Source organism: Nelumbo nucifera, chromosome 5, assembly GCF_055504915.1.
Source record: "Nelumbo nucifera cultivar China Antique chromosome 5, China Antique-T2T, whole genome shotgun sequence".
Lineage (NCBI taxonomy): Eukaryota > Viridiplantae > Streptophyta > Magnoliopsida > Proteales > Nelumbonaceae > Nelumbo > Nelumbo nucifera.
This window is the reverse complement of record NC_142653.1, coordinates 29,443,611-29,467,492: the sequence shown is the minus strand read 5'-3', so window position 1 is coordinate 29,467,492 and position 23,882 is coordinate 29,443,611. Positions and strand designations below refer to the sequence as shown.

General features: G+C 37.2%; 2 protein-coding genes across 7 annotated transcripts; one reads left to right on the top strand and one right to left on the bottom strand.

Annotated features, from left to right (window-relative positions):
- Positions 1 to 3,490: 3,490 nt before the first annotated feature.
- On the bottom strand, positions 3,491 to 16,172 carry LOC104600096 (Protein phosphatase 2C family protein). 6 transcript variants are annotated; one of them, XM_010262923.3, is made up of 10 exons: positions 15,555 to 16,172; positions 13,761 to 15,388; positions 13,001 to 13,104; positions 12,228 to 12,297; positions 10,244 to 10,331; positions 6,646 to 6,815; positions 4,970 to 5,113; positions 4,622 to 4,750; positions 4,029 to 4,205; positions 3,491 to 3,901 (listed from the first exon to the last, which is right to left on the bottom strand). In XM_010262923.3, exons 1-9 carry the CDS (start codon positions 15,811 to 15,813, stop codon positions 4,029 to 4,031), a joined length of 2,769 nt encoding a protein of 922 aa, XP_010261225.1. In that variant the 5' UTR covers positions 15,814 to 16,172; the 3' UTR covers positions 3,491 to 3,901. The 6 variants fall into 6 exon arrangements, with proteins under 6 accessions (XP_010261225.1, XP_010261224.1, XP_010261223.1 ...); XM_010262922.3 differs by having other exon boundaries at positions 3,491 to 3,893; positions 13,761 to 15,478; positions 15,555 to 16,158; XM_010262921.3 differs by having other exon boundaries at positions 13,761 to 15,478; positions 15,555 to 16,157.
- Positions 16,173 to 18,787: 2,615 nt separating this feature from the next.
- On the top strand, positions 18,788 to 20,046 carry LOC104600097 (chlorophyll a-b binding protein CP24 10A, chloroplastic-like). Its single transcript, XM_010262927.3, has 2 exons — positions 18,788 to 19,097; positions 19,415 to 20,046. Exons 1-2 carry the CDS (start codon positions 18,862 to 18,864, stop codon positions 19,962 to 19,964), a joined length of 786 nt encoding a protein of 261 aa, XP_010261229.1. The 5' UTR covers positions 18,788 to 18,861; the 3' UTR covers positions 19,965 to 20,046.
- The last annotated feature ends 3,836 nt before the right edge of the window (positions 20,047 to 23,882 follow it).

Below are 23,882 nucleotides of genomic sequence, written 5' to 3'. Positions count from 1 at the left end.
TAAAAAAAATTCCAAAAACCGGTTGGTTTTTAAAATTGGGACTGAGTCACCGGTTATCTGGTTCAACCATTTGAGTCACCAATTTTGACCGGCTTTTTACACATTACAATTTTGGGGGTATGACTACCTGTCACAAGGCTCGGTCATGGTTCAACCGGCCCAACCAACCAATTCGGTTTTTCAGAACACTGGTAGTAACTATGCATGAGAATTCAGAAATTCATCTACAAAACCTAATCACAAGGGTGCAGATTCAACTTCCACCGTTGACAGCATTTTCTGACCTTGTAGGTGTCGGCTTCTATAATCTCTCGGAAGGGGGCTCTGTATTTTGTCACACCAGTGACAAAACACATGGAACCACAATGAAAAGAAAAATGATTGTGGGTCCAATGTATTTTGTTATAGGCGTGGAGAACTATCAATGGTTCCTTATAGTGTTTAATCAATCGTTTCTCCTTTTTTTTAAGTCAGGCAACGGTAGAGTGTATTGGTATGTATCGTTACTTTTTTTTTAGGTTTTATTTATTTATTTATTTTTCTGAAACTAGTTCTGAGGGTCGGTAATTAGTTTAAAGCCCGACTACACTCTGAACTAGTGTCTGATCCGATACAATCGCAAGAAGGATGTATCAGAAAGTCATCAACACAATACATATCGATACTTTGAACCTTAAAATCAAGTTATGAACTTGAAGTTAAATACGTAACTTTTACATAACCAAGGCCATTTTATCATCGATGCCTACACCTATGACTGTGTATGACTGTGTATGGTGGGCAAAGGAAATTGGCCTTCTGCAAAGAAGCTGAGGAAAAGACATGGATTGTCATAGAAAATCCATGGTGCCCATTTCATGATGTCATAAGGGGCACTTCTATTGCCATAAATGATGGAGAAAGGATTCTAGTTTGTGACTTTGGTGATCAACCTCCACAAGACAATGGTGTCGCCCTCCAAAGATGATGGGTTTCGACAAGAATTATCTGGTCTACTCATCATCGGTGGAGTGATGGAAGGTGGCAGGTACTTGTAATCGCGTATTACGAGGGTTCCGACGAAGTGCTTCATAAGACATTTCGGTTCAATGTTTACATGTTGGATTTTACCGGGTTGAAGTGGATTGGGGTGCGGAACCTGGGTGATCATATGTTGTTTTTGGGTCACAATACCTTACTGTCTCTAAGTTCATTTGATTTTCCAAGATAGAGAGAGAACTGTAACTACTTGGCAGATGATAATTTTGAGTTCCCCGAGGAAGGTTCGTATTATGCCATTTGTTTTCAGTATTGTATTCAGATGTTTGTTCCCGTTTGGGTTATACTAATTAAGTTCTTGATAATAATTATTGTGAAGCAGTTTCATAAGCAAAATTTTAGTCCTTGTTTGGTGGTATTTCGTATTTTATACTTTTAAGAGTATTAAAGCATAAAATACATGGTAGCCCCGTTTAGATAGATTTCTATAAAATACTTTCATACTTTTGAAAGTACAAAAGTGCGAAAAACACAATATAACTTTAATATTATATACTTTATACTTTTTGCTTTCACTTTTTAAAGTACAAAATACACGGCCACCCCATTTGGATAGATTTTTATAAAGTACTTTCATACTTTTGAAAGTACAAAAGTGCAAAAAACAAAATATGACAATTGTATTATATACTTTATGCTTTTTGCTTTCATACTTTTTAAAGCATGAAAAGCCCCAAAAGCACAAAATCGGCTTTTTATACTTCGTGCTTTTGGTGAAATAGTGCTTTGTTGACCACCATTCGATAAAACTCTTGACCCTACCCTTGCTCACCATTGCTAGAATTGGATTGCCACCACCGGTCTTAGACCACAAAACCACTTGAAGCTGTCACCGGAAGTACAAACGAACATTCTTTTGCCAAATAGAAAATGGTACTTCTATTTTGGAAAGCATATTTTTCAAAATTTTTTTACTCAAACAATTTTCAAAACAAAAATGCCAAGGTAAAAGTATTTTATGTACTTTATACTTTGGTATTTTTAAAGTACAAAAGTAGAAGGTGTTGTTTGGATAGACTTCTACTTTTGTACTTTTTAAAAAATTGAAGTATAAAGTACATAAAATACTTTTTACTTTGGTATGTTTGCTTTGAAAACCGTTTGGGTAAAAAATTTTGAAAGGTATGTTTTCCAAAACAGAAGTACCATTTTCTTTTTGGCAAAAGCATGCTCATTTGTACTTCCAATGACAGTTTCAAGTGATTTTGTGGTCTAAGACCGGTGATGGCAATCTAGTTCTAGCAATGATGATCAAGGGTAGGGTCAAAAGTTTTATCGAAGGGTGGTCACACACGACCACCTATTTGCATGAAAACGAAAGCACAATTTCGTCAAAAGCATGAAGTATAAAAAGCTAACTTCGTGCTTTTGGGGTTTTTCATAATTTTAAAAGTATGAAAGCAAAAAGTATAAAGTACATGATACAAATGCCATATTGTGTTTGTCATACTTTATACTTTAAAAAATATGAAAGCATTTTATAAAAGTCAAATCTATCCAAAAGTATAAAAGTAAATGTTGATACTTTTACTTTGAAAACTATTTCAATGAAAATTTTCAAAGCAAAAGCAAATATTAGTGTTTGGATACAACAAAATGTTGTGTATATGCCACATGGTACACATGTGTCAACAACATGTGAATGCCACACGACATCATATTTGGGTGCCATATGCCATCTTAATATAGGGTGAATGACATGTGAATGCCACCTGACATTTAAAAGTAAGTTAATGATATTATGACAGAATAGATGGATGCCACATGAAATACACTTGTTATTAATTATGTTTAAATGCCACCACGTGACATCCATATATGCTTCTGCGTGTTAGAATTTACAAGTATCATACATGTGGTTGATTCACACGTTTTAAAAAATATAAAACATGTCAAATGGCTAAAAAGCAAGACATATCAAAAGCTAATTTCATGATTTTCGTGTTTTTTACTTTAAAAAATACATCAAACAAATACAATCTTGTACTATTCATACTTCGAAAAGTACATCCAAACAGGGCCTTACTTTCTTGCTCGTGCCTTCGTAGAGTGTAAATATGTAATACCGTGTATGGATCGTCTCGATTTTATTTTTACAATCAAGCTGAACTCAGCCTTGTTAATCTCAATGATTTGCGGATGTAGTCGATCAACCAATACATTCATCAGAAGCCATTAGGTTGGAATCTACTCTTGAAAGATGTTTGTGGTTGCAAAGTATCTTCAAGAACTACTGAACTAAGACTAAGGATGTTTGAGTCACCGGCTCATCTGATGCGAGAAACGTAGAGCTGGCCTAGACATCATCATGCTTAGGGAATTAACCCTTACTAGTTTTCCCTCTAACTAAACTATCGCTATTTGAAGACTAATAACTAGAGCCTAGAGGTAACAAAATTCACACATTGTTCAAGCCACCCGGGAAGCCTATGCCACCATGAAACAAAAGAAGTTTTAGCCCATCGAACTACAATATGGGTAGAAACATCCTATATGTAATTTTACTTAATCGAGGATACAAAGTACGCTAATACATTTGGACATCTTTTTCATGTGAAAAAAACTAAAAGGAATATTAAGCAATACCATCACATCAAGAGAATTTTGCATATTCGTGGTAAAGGGATTTACATAAGATCGGTGCCTTACCGCATCAAGACAGGGATTGATAGAGCATGTCTTGGCTTGGACGGGTACTGTTATACAATACTAGTGTCACATTGTCTCAGAATTGGTTGTCAATACCAGGTCTTCATCATCATGTTTTCAACTGGTGGTTGTATACGTTCCACAACCGCATTGTGGTGCAACCATTCCATGGGATGTCCATGTGACGCATCTGACCCAGATGATACCTGGAGAACTGTAGAACATTCAGGAACTACAGTGGCTACATGAACAAGAAACTGCAATTCCAGCAACCAATATGGAAGACTTATAATATCTTATTACACTAATAAATGAAACCTCAAAAAGGAAAGTATACTTACTCAAACTTGAGACTCAGATTTTCGGTGAACCAAGGAAACAATAACAGTAACATCGTCAAGCTTGCCACCAATGTATCCTGTGTAGCCAGCTGCCTGGGCTGCATCGGCAAACGGACTTCGTGCTGATTCTGACCTCCCCACCTCTTGTGCTCTCATAGCTAAGAACTCTGCCATTTCCTGAAAAAACGCCAAATAAAAGCGATTAAAAGATGATAGAAAAATAATACCAAAAAAATGAAAGAAAATGGCAACATTAAAGGAATTAGCAGAATCCTGTGATTGGGAAATATTTGTGTAACAAATCGGTTAGCTTGAGGAAAACTAAGGTTCATGCCCTTGGTGCCCTTGGTCAAAGATCAACCTGAATGGCCATCCAGTCCCCCCCCCCAAAACAATTATTATCCAATTACATTGAGTACAGAGTTCCTAAATGTAAGGCTTAGTTAAGCTGAGTACCTGTGCAAAAGTGTTTGCTAAATTGGCTCATAGAGCACATTCTTATATTGGCTATTGGACGTTTCCTGATTATTAACTTCCATTATGAAATCACTCAGAAAGTGTCACATAGACAAACCAATACAAGTGTTTAAGACCTTAGGTTTCAAGCTGGCCTTCAGTGACTTGGAGACAATTGACGCTATTTCCTGTTCATATAAATTGTCGAAAAGGCCATCTGTTGCAGTAACGATTACATCCCCCTCATCCAAATCAATTGTGTAAGCCTGAAACAAGAAGCAAAACAAGAAATTAAAATATATACCATGCCATTATATCCAGATATGAAAAATGAGTAATTAATCTGAGTGGCTTAGAACAATTTCTTGTGGCATTATGAATGATCAGCTAGTTCTGTGCCACTACTTACCTTCAAGGCCCTTCACCAAAAAAAAAAGAGAAAAACTTTAAAGGCCAGCGGAAGTGACAACCTAAGACAACATTACCTCTATCAGTTCTGAGGGATCATCTCCTCTTTCAATTTGAAATGGAAAATTGAACTCATGAACCATTGCAGAGGACCTTTTGAAAATGGTACCATTTCTTATTATGATGAATCCAGAGTCCCCAATATTTGCCACATGGAAAGCCTGTTGGAAATTCTGATAGCAGTTAAAATGATCCTTGCCATAGAAGAGCTATGGAAACAATATCTGCAACCTTTTCTAATAGCAGTTAGAATGATAATTTCCACAAAGCAACTCCCACACAAATAAGTGCTATGTTTTAATCATGAAAATTAAGTACTAGAAATGATGGAAGAAACCCCAGTGAGGTTTCTATTCTACTGATTGACATGGTCAGCCACAGGAAACTGCATCATCACCCTAGCAATAAGAACTTTCTTCATGTAAGTTTATATAACAGATGTTTCAGAAAGCATGTCACCATGTCACATGGATGTAGACAAACATACTGGAACTCCTAAAATATCATCTTTTTTTTAACATCCTCCATAAGGTGGAAACCAATATTACAAGCTAAAGACAAGCCAGGCATTGAGTGCTCTCATGAGTAACAGATAAGAACCGCACATGATGCAACATCACCTGTTTGTTAAATGAAGAACAATGTAGAAGGCTAGAAGGTGTTAAAGACAAGAAAATCAGCAGAAGGCCTTAATTGCTCCTAAACTCTTCATCTCATTTACTTTGTTCTATTAAGCAATTCTAAGTTAAGAGGTTCATGGTGCTCTGTTTCTAATAACAGTATGAATAATTTTTTGATAAGTGGTAATGATGTGTATATTAATCAATATAATAGAGGAAGAAAAACCCCAAATCTGTACAAAAAGATGACTGTATGGGTATTCACAGAAGACCATTCAATCTTGTCAATGATTGATTCCACTAGAACTGACTTGGCTTCAAAAATTCTTCACCCAGTAAATAGCAAGGGGGAAACAGCATGAAGATGTCATTTCTTCCACGAATGCCCACAAATTTTTTGAATTTTTCTTCTTCTGTACAACTCAAGACTTGTAGCGAGAAATCCCTCCATCCTACATCTTGTGATTTGTTACCCATCGCGGGGATTAAAGTGGTCGAGTTTGCATGCTTGTTAGAACAGTACCTAGGAAACTATAACTTTACATGTCCAAATTGCCCACTCTCCCCTCGCCCTCTCTTGATTGCTTCCTTTCCCCCCTATGTCAATTTTCTTATTACTTTTCACAAATCTATTTTCTTATGCAATTAAAAAAGGGTAGCCTAGTGCATGAGGCTCCTGCCAATGTGGGGTCTGGGGAGGGACAGATGTACACAGCCTTATCCCTGCACATACAGAGAGGCTGTTTCCAAGATTTGAACCCTGGTCAGCCAGGTCACAATGGAGTGACCCAACCATTGCATCAAGGCCCACCCTCATTTTTTTTTATGCATTTGGAAATTTACTCATAAGTCATGGAAGTATTCTCTTTACAAGGAAAGATTATATGATTTATAGTTGGAGTTTAGGAGAGGATTAATGGAAGATTATGAATTGGGTTTCCCAGATACTTTCTTGATGCACATGCTCAGAAGAAGGATGAGAGTAATTAAAAAAAAAAAAACAAAACAAAAAATATTACAAATAACATGGTTACTCTCAGTTTGAATGAGACCATCATTTAGGAAGAAATTACCTGACCATCAAAGCAAGCAACCAATGCTGTAGATGAGCCAGGAGACTCTGCTTCTGCAGCACTTTGGATAAGAATTTTGTCTGGCTTTGTTAATTGAACTCCTTGATATTCTGAAACTATCTTTGCACAGTTCTCCATTAGCTCTTGAGCATACAACCCTGCATTTATTCCTGATAAAAAAGAATAGATCAGATATGTACAAAGATGGGAATTGGTAGCATATGAATCGACTCTAGAAAGTATCCATCATGATGCATGTATGAAGAAAAGAATCTTGAGCTTTGGATAAATGAGGCTGTGGCATGGTTGTCCTAAGCAAGGTTCAAAGTAGCGATACGATATGCTGGGGCGTATCGTATCGTATCTTTTGGGGTCAAACAGGCGTTTCGGACCCCACTCTTTTTTAATAAAAAATATGTTAAAATATCTTCCCAAAAAACAAATTTTGAAAAAAAAAACTGAAAAAAAAGCCATTTCCGCTTGTATCTAAGTACCGATACGCCTCTACCGATACACAGAGGCGTACCGATACTTTGAACCATGGTGCTAACTTGTGCTTAAGTGGGAATTACCGAGAAAACCTATCAAACACATCTATAATAATCATAGAAAGGGCATAATTTATGGCACTGGGGAGTTTTGAAATTTCTTACAAATTGCCAAATGTTCAGGGTGGCGAGCAAAGTTATGGAGGTCACTTTGATATGGGACATGCCAATTAAAAGATTGGAGAAGTTGAATTGTGGAAGTATCTACCAGCAGGAGGTAAAGTAATGTGGATTAAAATCTCTCTGTAGAACATTCCTATCTATTTCTATCACTTTCATGATACTGCAAAATGTTGCAGTCTTGCAGAGAAACCAAGAAACTTCAAATAGACCATTTTATACCATATGATGGATTGGACCTGTGTTTATCCATCCACTGCACTGGTGGTTTAGGAATTAGAACAATTATAAGTATGAATTATAAAACATAAACTGATTATGAAAATCAGAGGGGAGTTAAAAAATTACAAGGCACAGGTTGGGATCTGTGAGGTGCTGGCACTTAGCAGCTATCCCACATCCATTTGTAAAGGCATAGGCACATTATGACTTCTGGAAACATGATACTTTTAGAGTTGGACAAAGTGACCATATTAATTTCTTGCAAAGATGTACGGTGGACCTTTGGCCTTTCACAATGGTTTTCCCATGTTTTTCCCTATGCAACAAACGAGGAACAGTTTACTGAAAGCTATAAATTTTTCATGTGACGAATAACTAAATCTCTGTTTTCCAGATCTTCGGTTTATTGGGAGGTTAATTATGTGCTATAGCTATTAGCTAATGACTTGTTATGAAGGTAATCCATCATTCAGTTCAAATAAGAGCATGTATGTAGACTTGGAATTGAAATGCCAAAGCATTTTCAGGTTTGATACTCTCCCTTGACTCCTTGGTGGAGACGACTCCCCAAACAACTTTATATGACAAAGTCTTGGTACTAACTAAAGTGGCATTCTTTATTTAGTGTGCCTGGACAAAATACTCATAGCAGACAACCTACCAAGGAGGAAGGTACATTAATTGCTAGATCTCATGTTAACCGCTACATTTTATGTCAAATGGTGGCAAGAATAATGGATCATTAATTGTTTCTTAATTGGTAGCATTTGAAATCAGTTTTTTGAATATTCACCATTTACTGGGTGATGTTAAGACTTTTTTTTAATAGAAAAGAGTAACTTTCATTAGCTTAAAAAACAGAAATACAACTGTCACCTACAGAGACATAAGGTGACCCCTCATCAAAAATCAAATTACAAAACAGTCCAAAACAAAGACTCCTGATTTACTCCTTGCTTTGCTAGATTGTCAGGTAAAGGATTTGCTGACCTCCTAGTCCATTTAACATGTGCACCCAGCTCCCTTGTGAGGCTCAATACTTCCCTTACATGTTGTTTAAGAGACCACGTTCCCAAGCTATTTGTTTGCAGCCAGCCTACTACTAATTTTGAGTCTCCCTCCACTTCTAACTGTCGAATGCCCAATTGCTTGGCCAATCTGAGCCCCTGGAGGAGGGCCATTAGTTCTGCTCTAAGCGAGCCCCTGGGTGATATTAAGAATCTTTAATGACTTGATTTCCAGTTTTATAAGCCCAATAGTTTGTCCAATGAAGCGGGATGATATGGAGATCACTTTCATTTGCCAACTTCCATTACTTGAAATGTATGGAAAAGAGAAAAAGAAGCAGGGGAAAAGCAAAGTGGAGAGCTTAACATGCCCTCAACCATTAGAAATCTGCTTTGGTGGGGTTTAAAGATTTGATACATCATCATTTTTATGGGATTGGGATGAACTGGCATATAATTATTTATGGTCTTGCATATATTTTTAACTGTCTTGAATTTTTTGTTATTTAATTATAGACCTTTTCTTATTTAGCATCAGTAATCAGCACTAGTTTTCAACTAAAATTCTTATTTTTTGTTTTTTTGCCATAAGCTGACACTGTAACATCAATAAACCAAATTCTAGATCTTAAACTTGGGTCCAATTCTTTGATATCACATTCTAAAGGTAATCTTTATGGCCATCATTAGTCCTGCAAAACTCCAATAGAGGTGGGTAAAGGGCTGACAAAGTGGACGCATGGCCGACACAGAGGGACCTCTATCTGATGAATTGTCTGTAATTGCCATGGGCTTCCTCCCTTAGGCAGAAATGGATGGGATGCAGAGATATGTGGACACTATTTGGTACTCAAATTTGCCTCAAGTTTGGGTATTCTTTTTGTGTTCTGTGATTATTTATGCACATATATGTATTTTATAATGACAATACAAAGACATAAATATATCATCAGTTAAATGTGTTCTGTGAATATTTATGCACATGTATGTATTTTATAATGACAATACAAAGACATAAATATATCATCAGTTAAACTACTAGTACTTTGGTATAAGCTTCAGAAGTTCTTCAACCATTTACTTTTTACATTTTTTTCAATTGTTTACCCCATGTTCTTCAACCATATGAAAGTTGAAATATGCATGGCACCAGGGGTTCATCAATATCCAAATTCCAGAGAAATAGGAAGCGAAATGATAGTTATGAATAAGTGGGATGACCATTTCCCAGTAGGTCATTTATTCTCAGTTTACATCTACAAAAATATCCAGTAGATTAAAAATCAGTTAAGCAGCTTCTGTTAGTTTCTGCTCAGACATTATTGACATTCTAGTTGAAACTCAAGAGTAAGCGACAAACTGAGTTCAAAAGGACCTAAAAAGGAAATAGAACAGAATGAAATGGTTAATACCATCATCAATATTTAGTTTTTATACATGCAGACAGTGAAGGCACATAATCCACCCAAGTTACAGATCCATTTTTGAAGTACATCATGTTATAGCCTAAAGGAGTTTCTAGGGCCATGCTTAGATAAGTCTGATCTGTTTAACTGGTGAAATTTAATGATCGAGTGAACATCAGAAAGGCTATGTTCTTTGTCACATAAATCATGATTTTTCCTACTTGACAAGAGTTGAACAAAGGAAATGGTAATGTTTAACACGTAGCAATACATCATTTTATTTATGAAGGAATACCTTCAAATGACCACTGGCCAACTCCATCAGCTACACCTAACCAGTTTTGACCTGTGACGAAAAAAGCATCCTCTCCACCTGTCAATGCCTGGCATTATTATTCTATGAATTATTGATGCTGAATTCTTTCATACCAAGGAAAAAAACTAGGTTTTAGGGCATCATATGTGAAGTTGTGAATCAAATATCTAGACTTTTTATCTAAAAGCAGTAGGATATATACTTAAGACAATGCCAGAAGACCAATGACAAAATAGAAAATTTTAAAACTAATCTACAGAACAGCATTAAGCAGACATGATTTCTTTATGAAAGCAAATACGTATTAACATAACAAAGAATTGACCAAAAGTTTACTCAGATATAATACATTTTGTTAAGATTGATCCTTTGAATAGTTATCATGGAGAAAGATACAACATTCTGGAGTGAAGTATATTAGCATGTCTGAGTTGCCAAAACAGAGAAAGAGAAAAATATGAATTTAAACTGCCTCCTCTTCTCAAACTTTCCCAATATAATGCTTGGATCCTATCTATCATAGATTATATGCTCCTTCCAACTTAGCATCACAGACCAGTATGAGTTGTGTTATTCCACAGAGTAATCTTGATTCTGATACTCCTTTAGCATCACAAGTTGGGCTAATTGAACCACCCAAACAAGCACAAATGCAGAAGTACCCTTTGAATGTTCTAAAGAATAATAAAATCTGATAAATTGGACAAAATATCTGGCTTAAGTAGATTCCATGAGATCAGATTCTGTGCAAACATAAAAGATCATGGTTTCTTATCTCCATTGCCAGCCTGGTACAGGCAGACTGCCAGAACCAGTTATAGAGCCCAAGCCCAGGTCAGCCTCGTACAGGAACGGAAGATCAAGGTACTAGCCAAGTCATCCAGTCCAGGGTTCAAGCCTCCAATTCATTAGGTTTATACCAGGAAGCCAAGGGAACCACAGGCCCAGACCCAGTAACGATTCATGCTGTTGTCATGATCCCATAGAAGGCAATATATAGATGGATGTAATCAGTCTTGGGGAATAAGAACTTACTACTTGAGTTCCCTCCCTAATTCTCTCTTCTTCCTTCCCTTCCCATCTTCTCTCCCCACCATTGTAAGTTTGTAACTCCATTTCAGGAGGTTGAGGCTCCCTCGAAGTAGCTCATATCTTTCTAACTGAAATGAGCCTTATCACCTGGAAACTGGAGGCCATTTTGGTTTTTTAATGACCAATCAAACTTGTCAAAATCCAGTGGAACTGTTGAAAACCAGCCAGTTTTCACAACCTGCCTGGGTCACCAAATTGTTATAACGTTCAAATACTAATAAGAAGATTTAAACTTGAAACTTCTTAGTCATCCATATTAACATGCTACCATTAGTCCAAAACGTGTATTAACTTGAAACTTCTTAATCATGTGTACACATCTTAAGTAAATACGTATATATTTTGAATAAAATGCAAATGGCAGGACTTGAACCCTGTGCAGTTGTATCAAAAACCTGCACTTTAACCAAGCTGCTTCTTAGAAACGTGAAATAACTCACAAAATGTACTATTTATTTTATTTTTATGGCTCGTGGTCGAACCATTCGACCTGGAGTCGGACCGTTCAGCCCCGGTAACTGGAGGTCATTCCAGTTCTGTGTCCAATCCAAGCCTTACAACATTGAATTCAATGCACAAATTCTTTACCAGAAAAAAAAAAAAAAATCTATGCACAAATTTCTCTGAAACTTAGCCAAAATACTGGAAATTATTTATTATAATTGGCTCAAAAATTGGCTGAAATTTAGAAATGCTAAAAGTTCAAATTGGCTCATTTTAAAATTTGCAGTTAGATGTAAAGCCTTGAGAAATAAAGCAACAGATAATAGAGCTTATAACTTAATAAGCTATCTTTGTTTCTTCTATGCTTGATTTCCAAAAACAGGTAGTCAAATAGATATTTAAATTAAAGTAGGATTCTTGGATGTACCTTAGAAGGATGTGGTAACATTGCAGCACCTGAAGAGAGGAAAAGTTCTGGTGCTGAGATTTCTTCTCCCCTATTATAAACAAAACAGCAAACCATGAAGAACAGATTTGAGAGTCAAAATTACAAACATATATCCATATATCCAATAAATTGAACTGTTATAATTTTAAAATCTTAAAATAAAAGAGTAAGGAGGAGAAAAAGAATAAATCTTCTCTTTCTTCCCACTCCGGTGCAAATTAAATCCCAATATAGAATTTTGATATTTAGTTGAAAGAGAGTTAGCTTGGGTAAGAAATATACATTTCTAAGGATCTGGCAGTCCTTTTTCATTTTTTATCAATAAAATTTATTTTAACAGGAAATAGTAATTAAGGAGATAACAAAGATTCAGTTATTTACAAGGACAAAAAACAAATGGCAAATCTGTTTACAGGATGTTTAACATGTGCAGGCATCAACTTATTGGCTATGCATTGACAATTCAGTCTCTAAATAGAACCGCCAACCCGTTTACAGGATGCTTAGCATGTGCAGGTGTCAAGTTATTAGCTATGCATCAATAAATCAGTATCTAAATAAAAGTGCAGACACAATATAAAACAACATCAATTTAGTCTTTTCCTTTTGATATTCTCTCATGTGGTTACTTGGCCAGTTAAAATTCTATGATGTAATTAAGGAGCATGAAGTCATTTAGTCATGCAGACAGCTCCAAATATTTGGGCATACTGAAATGATTCAAAAGAAATAAAAGGGAAAAAGAATCATACCCATGAGGATCAGGAGTAGTTTCAACATCTTGTAACTCTACTAGTTCTGTTCCTGCCACTTCTACACCATGTTCATTTTGTAAAGCACCTTCAATAACTTCTACCTGTAAAAAGTATAAAAGTGAATGGTACTTTAGTTACTACTAGATTATAGAAATAAAAGACTATAATTCCTTAATAAACATCAATATTTTTATTTAGTTCCCATAAGGTGATAGAAAGTGTCCAAGGGTCAGCTCTATAGGGTCTTAGCCGGCTTCTGACAATGGAAAGGATAAGAGTTAAATCTACTCTGGGATGCACAAAGACATTATCTGAAAAAAGAAAAGAAAAAGATGCGGAATAGGGATTGTATGAAAAGAGAGGATATGGTCTCTTCATTTTGGGACCATTGGACCAGAACATTTTGCGATCATGTCTTCCCTGAACTTACCTTAGTTGCCTAAATCCACAATTTGCTGATAATGGTTACAGTGATATTGAGCTAAGTTATAAGGCAAAAGGCTTTCAAAAAAATAAAAATAAAAAAAGTAAAAGTAATAAGGCAGAAAGCTTATATGTCAAATATATTATCACTGCTTTCTGTGCCTGTTTTTCATGCCATCATCCATATATGTTGACCACGGAAGGACTATCTGATTGTTTTGTATTCATTGTCAAATGATTCTCAGAACCATCTATTCTAAAACAACAACCCTCGCAATGAAATGTTTAAAAATAGTAAAAGGTTCAAGAGGAAAAGAGAAGAAATCATGCTGACCATAGCTGAAGATTCAACTGTATCTTTCTCCTCAAATTCTTCCATGGTTTTGGAACCTGTTTCAACATCCAAAACATGATCGGGATTAGAAGCCAGTGGAGGCATAACTGGCATAATGCCAACCACATCATCCTCCTCACTGGGGTGACTGGTTTTTGCATCCAAAATGCGATCAAGCTCTGCAGCTGTAGACAGAGACATAACTTCAACCTTAATATTCTCTGCACCGTTTTCCTCAGAGGCATTCCCTACAGCTTCATAAGCAGGTTCAGGCTCTGAATCAAGAGGGGAACGTACATCTTCAATTATAACCTTCTCTCTAGAATCATCCTCTGAGACATTACTCATGGACTCCAGGCCAACAGAAAAGGGAGTTACATATGCCATATTCATCTCTTTAGGGTCTTCCTCAGAGGCATGACTTGTCTCTGCATCAGTAATCTGGTGGAACTGCGCAGAAGAAGGTGATCCAATACCTTCATCATTACCCTTCTCTTTAAATTCCTCCTTAAAGGCATTAGTATTTTCTGCTTCGAGAACGGAGTCAGGCTCAGTAGCAACCAACTGAGGCAAATTTTCATCCTCACTCTTCTCCTCAGAATCTTCCTTAGACACATAACTATTTCCAACTGGAAGAATTGAGTCAGGCTGTGAAGCAGTCAACTGAAGCACGGTTTGGTCCTCATTCTTCTCTTTAGAATCTTCCTCAGAGGAAATATTGTGCTCTACATAGAGAACATCACCTACATCCTCTGAAGCAGTCAATTGAAGCACAGTTTGATCCTCAGTCTTTTCTTTAGAAGAAATACTTTGCTTTATACGAAGAACCTTACCTCCATCGAGAGCAGCAGTAGGAGATGGATTCTCATCTTCGTGCATCTCTTTGGGGCCTTTCCCTTCACCGTTACCCTTCTCTTCAGAGTCTTCCGTAGTATCAGTTCTTCCTGCATCGAGAACATTATTTGGGTCCTGAGTAGTATTAGTCGTAGTAGAAAGAATCACAGTTTCATCTTTGCTTGCTTCTTCGGCTTCTGCATTTGTTTCTACATCAAAAACTGAATCTGGCATTGAAGCCTTAGAAGGAAGAAAAACTTCAACGGCGTTCTTCTCTTCAATATCTTCCTTAGAAGAATTGCTTGTTTCCACATCCAAAGAAGAGTTAGGCAATGTACTACTACCAGCCACTTCCGGTCTATCTTCTGTAAGAGCAACTACATTCTGTTCATGCGAAGTTCCAGTAAATTCCTCGGTAATGGTCTCCCTCACCGGATCTCCATTTAGAGTTCCCAGAGTTTCCAGTGTATCTGTAGTCATCTGAGTCTCTTCCTCGGTAATGGTCTCCGTCACAGGATCTCCATTTAGAGTCCCCAGAGTTTCCAGTGTATCTGTAGTCATCTGAGTCTCTTCTTCTTCACTTACACAAGTTCCACTTTCACTTTTCTCTTCAGAAAGTTCTACTTCCTCTTCAACAAGAGTAGAGAATACAGATTCATCTTCCTTCTCCACAGGAGTGGAACCTTCAATTTGCACACCTCCCACTGCAACACTCGACGATTCACCAGATACAACATCGGTTTTCGCTTCCTCTACCTTTCCAAACCGGAAAATAATGCTTCCATCGGAACGCTCTGCCGAAAGCACCAAATTCGGTGTGAATAAGCAACAAGCAACGCAAAAGCAAATCGATGTCAAAAGAAAGGCCCGATCACTTGGATGACCTTCCAAACACAGTCATTCTGAAGAATTAAAAGCAATTCAGTTAGAAAAGTAAGGTTCAGAGGCAGTAAAATGTACCAGTGGTCGAAATTACAATAAAACCAGAAGAAGTAGAGTCCGGAGAAGGCGTTGCCGATGAGGAGAGTTGGGTTGTGGACGAAGAGGGCTTTGCAGATATCTGGTGAGCTAACCTTCGCTTCGGAAATGGCGTAATGGGAGAAATCCGGAATATGCCAAACGGCTTCGGGGAGATGTTGCAGGAAATGCATGGAGCACGAAAGCAAGAAAGATTTTTTAAGGAGCGATGGTCGAGAAACCTACCTACGAAGTCCGCCATGGTTAACAGGAGAGAAGCTTTTTACAAGAAATGGATATGTAATGGACGGAGGCGGAAGATGGAGAATTCCACCATTGGTTGGTGCTGTGGTGCTATGTGTAGAGAAAATTAATAAGCGGGAGCTCCAGGATACAGAACAAGGAGAAGAGGAAACACGTAATGAAGGACTGAAGGTGGTTATATTTGACTTCACCGCGTGGAGACTGGAGAGGGGAGAACGGGGGGACTGAGAAGAGCGTCACCAGTCGCGTCTCGCCGTCTCCTCACCTCAGACTCTGAGTTGGATAAGCCATCGCCCATCGGTTTTTATTCTCAAGACGTGACTCAAGAGTGAAGACGAGCGACAAGGTGACACTTGAGTCTTGACTGGCCCGTGTCCCGTGAGCCGTGAAAACTGAAAAAGTGAAAACGCTTGTTTCGGCCACATGCGGACGGCGGACCAGGGTGAGGACGGATTCGATACTCTCAAAATTGTACTCACAACCATTTTCAATCGTGCATTATGAATATCTTCAATACTTCTATTATATTCATGGGAAATGTTCCTAATACACGGCTGAAAAGACGGAGTGATTCTAGTTGCTAATACACGGCAGGGCGTTTGGTTGTAAGGATAAGTATGTTCTCTTTGAAAGGAGTGATGCTAGTTGCTAAGCCGATCTTGGCGAGTGAGGACACGGACTAAAGATGATTTCCGAATTCTGACCGCTTGGTTTGGGCACAAAATTATCTGGAGTCCATGAATGCGTTTCCATCTTTTATTTAAATCTGATTTTTTTTTTTTTTTTTTGCTTAGCTTATCAACAGATAGATTGGGTAGACCCATCCGAGCGGCAGGGGGAGGGCTGTGAATTGTGATGCACTCTAGTTGTGCAGAAAGTTAAAAAATTTTGTAGTGTTGACGGACTGGCCTCTAATTCTATATCTGACGGTATTTGCACATTGCCATGGACGGATTAACGGACTAGCCTCTAATTCCTTAATATGTGTTTGGCTTCGTTTATGCTTATTGAGTAAACTGTCATATAGGCGTTTTATCAGCAAAGGTCTCATTAATTACATTCGTATATATCGATGTTTGTAAATTTATGTGTCTCTCCCATTTCAGGAAGTTTTATTTTGGAATTTCCTGGATAGGCGTTTATGAGCACTTTGCTGATGTGGTGCCTAATGGCGCCTATGTGTTATAAACACATTCATTAATTGCTTTTCTCGGTTTTACAACCACACAATTACAAAATATTTACTCAATAAAACATAAATGGAACCAAACACCCTTTTAATGGCTTTAACAAGAGTTAGATTTATGTGTGTTTTGTTTTATGAGTGTTTCATAATAGGTAGTTATCAAAACACAATCATGTCATCGCCAAATCAGTAATTTTTTTATCATGATCAACTATATATATTACTATTAGGGGAATCTTCATTTTAACGCTTCCCCCAACAATTGAGTATTTATTCATTATTCCGTTGATGTGATGCCTAATGGTGCCTAATGGCGCCTAGTTGTCAATAAACGGTTTATCGAGTATTTTTCTCGATTTAAAAAAAAAATCAAGTACAAACGTTTATTTAATAAATGGAAGTTATACCAATATATTTATTGAATAAACGTTTGTACTTTATTTGTTAATAAAACCGAGAAATGCAATAATTGCAACCGTTTATGACAACTAGGCGCCACTTCAGCATAACAGTGAATAAACGCCTAGCCGTTTGTGGAAGCTTCAAAAAATAACGTTTACAAACGGCTGGCATGCACATAAACCAAAGTTCACGTTTTACATTTTCGATATATGCAGAAGAGCAAGAGAGAGAAAATGTTGAGATGGCACCTATGTGGCACTATCAATAAACGTAAATGGAACCAAACATCCGCATACTTAGTATATGTTTGGTTTTGTGGGTGTTTATTGAAAAAACTATGTGGTGTTGATGTTTATTGCATATGAAACCATTGTTTAATTTCACCGTTTATCGAATAAACACTAGAAAATGAAACACTTTCATTTATGTACATCTGAGAATTTGGGAAAATGTCAAATTCATCTTTCCCCCAATGCCTAGGCATTTTTTGAAATGAAATACTGATATGGGGCACTTTATCTGAGCTGAAAAGTAACTTTATGGGGTGTTACTTAAAACACCCATATTACGTCCAACCAAATAGAAAAAATAAAAGCATTAAAAATAGTGTTTTTCAGTTAAATGTTTATCTAAAAAAATGCCTCTCGAAATTAAAAAGCCAAATTATAGAAAATTTTGGCCTTTTAAGAAAAATTTAACCAGCACATAATGTCATGTGATGTTGACCAAGTTAATCAGTGCTCCTCACAGCACGTCACAGCCACACGAAACCGAATTCAATCGGTGCAGAACCGTTGTAACAGTTATTATAGCCTTGTATTGAGAATATCTTCCCTTAAAATAACGCACAGGAGTACAGAAATGTTCTCCATGCAAGGCTGTAAAGGCGGTTCGAACACCATTCGAACAGGCCTTCCACCGAATGAAGCCGATCTTCAGCCGCGGTGCGAGGGCGCTCTGTAACTGTAACAAACATAAAGTCTCATATATAGCCTTCCACAGCTCCAAGTAACAAACAAAAAATCCAGCCACTACAAAATTCTAGAATAAATAAGGATAACAGTCCCAAATGACCCTTGTTTGCCGATATAAATCAAAACTTATTTCAATTTCAAAATATTAAAATCCAAATCAGGGCAATCAGAAAACGTCACAGCCGCACATTGGTATGGTGGGTTCTACATGAGCGGTCTGTGAGGTCCGTGTCAGGTGCGCTACGTGAGGAGAGCACAAAATCAGAGACACAGAAGTAGAGGCGAAGACGATGTCCACGTGGTTAGAGAAAACGCAGAGATGCAGAACTCGTAATCCCATTGGCCCGAAATCTATCCACGAGGGATGTTAGATTTCCCCCCGAGATTTCACAGGGCCTACACTACGCATACTTCCCAAGCGAACATTAGTGTAAGAAGCAAACAAGGTGATAGGTCGTGAAGGAGAAGGAGAAGAGTTGGGAATATGGCAATGTCTGCAACATCTGCTGCTGCAGTTCTCAACGGCTTGAGCTCACCCTTCCTTTCAGGTGGCAAGAAGAGCCAGAGCTTGCTGTCGTCGACTTGGGGCATCAGAGCCAGAGTTGGTTCTGCCTCTGCACCCCGTAAGCTAGTCCTTGCCGCTGCAGCTGTCAAGAAGTCTTGGATTCCAGCCGTTAAAGGAGGCGACAACCTCATTGATCCTGAGTGGCTCGATGGCTCGTAAGCTTTCTCTTCTCTTCCTCACGCCCCTGTTTTAGCTTTTAGCCTTTTAGGAGATCACTAAGCATCGACTTATGCTCTGCTATAGGCCTTTAATCTAAGCTTTGTTTTTAACAGATTTTCAATGATTAACTAATCCCATTTCATTTTTGGGTTTGGAATTGATTTTAAGACTAGATCCCACCAGTTGGTGGTGAACTTGGCCTGTGTAATGTAGATCGGGTTATGGGATTGTTATTGTAGTCTGAACTTGGTCACTCCCGAGCACTGGCCCACTGATGATTTAATCCCATGAGATTACGGGTTTGATCCTCCAGGCTGCCAGGAGATTACGGGTTTGATCCATTGGGACTAGGCAAGGATCCAACCTTCCTCAAGTGGTACAGAGAAGCTGAGCTTATCCATGGTCGGTGGGCAATGGCAGCTGTAGTTGGGATCTTCGTTGGCCAGTCCTGGAGTGGCATTCCATGGTTCGAAGCTGGTGCCGACCCAGGTGCAATTGCACCCTTCTCCTTTGGCTCCCTGTTGGGCACCCAACTCCTGCTCATGGGATGGGTGGAAAGCAAGAGGTGGGTCGACTTCTTCAACCCAGAGTCCCAGTCAGTTGAGTGGGCAACACCATGGTCCAGAACTGCCGAGAATTTTGCAAACGCCACAGGTGATCAAGGCTACCCAGGTGGCAAATTCTTTGACCCATTGTCATTTGCTGGCAATATTAAGGATGGTGTATACATCCCTGATGTGGAGAAGCTGGAAAGATTGAAGGTGGCAGAGATTAAGCACGCCCGGATTGCTATGCTAGCCATGCTCATTTTCTACTTTGAGGCTGGTCAAGGGAAGACACCCCTTGGAGCCCTCGGCTTCTAAACTTCTTTACTGTAACCTTTTTTTTTTTTGTAAATTTAAGCTATTATTGAAGAGGCAAGAAACCACATTTACATGAATCGCATCCCTGGTCTCCCACCAAAATTTTGTTGATGATGCCATTACCTCTTCTTCCGTATTAAATGAAGAACCGGTGAAGATGACCTATTCATGGACCAGGTAGTCCGGCGAATTTGCCCAGCCTGACCCGTTTTAATCAGGCTCAAACATATTTTGAATTTTTGAGGCCTGCGGACTTGGTCGGGCTGTAAATATTAGGCCTGATTATTTTTTCGGCCGGGTTTGGACTTTTAAGCCCACCCTGTGCTTGGGTTCATTTCGATAATATTATAAATAACAAAAAATTATATTAATAATAGATATTAGGTAATAACGTACCTTACTATTTTATTTTTTGTATTTTGTTTATTTTGACTTAAGGTGTATAATTGTAGGCTGTAATATTTTTGATGTAGAAAATATGTGATTAGATAGGAAAAACTTAAAAAAATATAAAATTAAAAGATAGAAATAAGATATTGCATAACATACAAACTTCCGTTTCTATATTATATTAGGGCATGGCTCGAACTCAAGAATGGGCCCAAAAATAAAGCGCTTCTTTGACTTTTGTCGACAGCAAATGTAGTGGCCCATTAATATATCACCATGGTCCCTGGAAGATGGGCTCCCGTCGTAAATCCCATCCCTCCTATTGCTCACTGGTATCAACTTACCAATCGCCACCTAATTCATGCAAAAAGCAAAACAAAATGTACATTAGGGCTGCAAATCGGGTTAGGTTGGGTTGAAGCCAATCCTAATTCAACCTAAAGTTTTAAATCTTAATTCAACTCGGCCTTCAATTCAACTAATCCAACCCTAACTCTAATCCTAACTAAATTCCTTCAACTCTAATCCAATCCAACCCAATCCAAACTCAATTTTGGGTTGGGTCCAATCCAACCTTCTTCCCATCCCTTAAAATCTCGTAGAATTTTTTGATTTTAGATCTTAATTCAACTCTTACTACATATATTAATCCTATATTTCATTAGTATTTGTTTGTTGATGTTTTTTTTTTTTGTTCTTTTGGTACAAAATTGAGAAAAATAAGTATCAGAAATGACTATAGTTTATTATGAATTATGACTTATGATAGATCTTTCTTAAGCGGCAAACAACATAAAGGAGATGAAGAATAAAATTTTTAAAAAACAAAATATAATGTTATTAAGGTTTAGTCTTTCTAATTAGAATTAAGTGAAGTGATTATCTTAAATGAAATACATGATACTATATGGTGGGGGCTATACAAATATCATGCATCTAAACAAATCAATGTATGTTATATATTACATATAACATATATTTATATATGACATATACTATAGAGTCGGATTCGGGTTGGGTCAGGTTAGTTAAGGGGTCAACCCTAATCTAACCCGAAGTAAAATCGAATTCATGAATTTTAATCCTAACCCTAACCGAACATCAACTCAACCCAACTTTTTTGAGTTGGATTTAGACCAACCCCGCCCAAATTGCAGCCTTAATGTACATCCACATTTTCTCCCCACCATTTATCCTTTCACCTGATTGACCTAAGCGGGTAAGCCCACATTTTTATGGGGTAGCAGGTGGGTGGGCATCTTATTACTATTAGTTCATTTCAGTTGGGGTTCGGCCTCTAAACTTTAAACCGGTTTGCAATCATTGTCATGCATCTTAACTTCATACCTCAAATTAATTAACTAAGGGCGTTTTCTTCGAGGTGAATTGTTTTTATTTTGACTTCTAAAAAAACAAATGAAAACAATCTGTTTTCTTGAAATAAAAATATGGAAATTGGAAAATATGAAATAAAAAACAAGTTTGTGTGTTAACTATACAATTTATAATGTCATCTTTCATCAATCATGCAATATATATACTCCAATATTTATTTTTATTTTTTTCTTCTTAAAATAAAAATCAAGTTCAACAGTTATACTATACATGTATTAATTTGTTTTTTTTTTCTGATGTTGCAATTTCAAAAAAACAAACTACCATGTGAGAAATCTAATCCATATGTAGGATTATCAATCGATTGATTTTTCTGGCTCCTTGAAACCCAACCAAATTTAACTGACTATATCAGTTCTGATTCTGTGATTTTGTCCTGATAAATTTTAATTTATTAATCGATACAGCTTTGGGATTATGATTTTGCCCTAATTAATAATTGGTTTGGGAATGGGACCACCCTATCCCAACTAAGACCCGACCCATTGACAGTCTTGTTCAAATGCTTTCTTTTCTCCCAACTCGACTGATACCTAACCTCAAGAGCAAGGATTTTAAAACCGGACAGGACAGGGAATCGTTCTAGGGACCGGTTCCTAGGTTGAATAGTCTGACTGTCCGGTTTGAATGGATAACCTGTTCTGACTTAAAAATAAATAAAAATTGATAAAAACCATTGTTTGAGTTGATGATTCGATGATTCAACTGCTCGAATCAGTTGGCAAAAAAGTGGGTTTAGGGTGAAACGAAACTGGTTACCTGACCAGTTCCAAGTTTTTTGGTCCAACCATCCAGTCTGATTCAGTTTTGAAAATCATGCTCAAGAGTGAAAGACCATGCATCCAAATATTGTGTATAGTTTTAATTTAAAGAAATATTGGAAAATATAATGCACATTTATAAAAAAAAAAAGAGCAACAAGTCTTCCATCTTTTACACATACAAGGACAGCTTCTACTTAATTAGTTTTATTTGAAAAAAAGTACAATCGAAAAAAAGTACTTAAATTTCATATTTGCAATGTGTTCTACGAAAAACGAAAATAAAAGGGAACCTCTTGCTTGAACAAACTTCTAAGAAACCAAGGACGTTAAATATTAAACCCTTAAGAAACAAACTTGTTAGTTGAAATTGTTTCAAAACAATTAATATATAATTTATTTATCAAGTATGGGTTTGACTTGTAAGGCTTGTTATTTACTGATTACTCCACTTCATTGACTTTTTTCCTAGTTGAAATTTAGACTTTATTATTTATTAACTAATTAGCATCTATATATATTTGTAGCCTTGTAGGTTTTACTAATTATTAGTATTTGGTCAAAAAAATCAGAAGTCTCTCTCTCTCCCCCTAAAAAAAACATCTATTCCATTAAAAACCTATCTATTTTAACTGTCGTTTATCTTAATTGTCTTGGAGGTTGATATATATTACAGATAAATTCCCAATATTATTGCAGATCATGCCAAATTGCAATGTAGATCTTCTACCCACGAATGATAAAGTATAAATACTGAGATGTTCTGAATGTGCGATTGATGTAGTGATGCATGGAGGATAGGATTCTTGTGGGGAGGAGATCTAAACACGCCATATATAGGCTATGAACAAGTAACCACATCTAAAATCTATAGCATATGAAATGTTTCTCCATGCATGCTGATCAGAACTTTTTTTAAAGGGTATTTGGTTGACCCAAATTCTCAAGTTCTTCATCACACCTCCACCTCCCTCCCGAAAAGAAAATGGACAAAGGCTACTTTATTAATGCATTAATTAAAGCTGTCCCTATATATTAAGCATGCCTCAACCTATGGGAACTAGCCAGCTCTTACATTATGTAGTGAGAGTTTCATCTTTAGGGTTTCCCCCACCCTATTCACCTTGTTTGTTAATTTCCTTCAATCATGAACTCAAGATAGAGCCTTCACGTTCATACTTTTAATTTTCCAACCAACCACCTTAGTTCGAGCACACTTGTTCAATTGTCCAAACCTAGCAACTCTACATGAAGGTGGCCGGGCCCCTCTCATCTTTCTTTCATGTTTTTTACTTTCAACCTCAAGTGGGCCACATCAGTGGCAAATTAAAGTGAACAAAAAGTTTTCCTTTGGATTTGGGTCTATAATTAT

Excerpts from the sequence above, each read along its gene's own strand:
- LOC104600096 (XM_010262922.3), bottom strand. The coding sequence starts at position 15,813 with ATGGCGGACTTCGTAGGTAGGTTTCTCGACCATCGCTCCTTAAAAAAT. Across the intron at positions 13,105-13,760 it reads CAGTTGAATCTTCAGCTATG|GTAGAAGTTATTGAAGGTGC; the intron begins GTCAGCATGATT and ends TACTTTTTACAG. Across the intron at positions 6,816-10,243 it reads TGGCCAGTGGTCATTTGAAG|GAATAAATGCAGGGTTGTAT; the intron begins GTATTCCTTCAT and ends CTTTTTTATCAG.
- LOC104600097 (XM_010262927.3), top strand. The coding sequence starts at position 18,862 with ATGGCAATGTCTGCAACATCTGCTGCTGCAGTTCTCAACGGCTTGAGC. Across the intron at positions 19,098-19,414 it reads CCTGAGTGGCTCGATGGCTC|GCTGCCAGGAGATTACGGGT; the intron begins GTAAGCTTTCTC and ends TTGATCCTCCAG.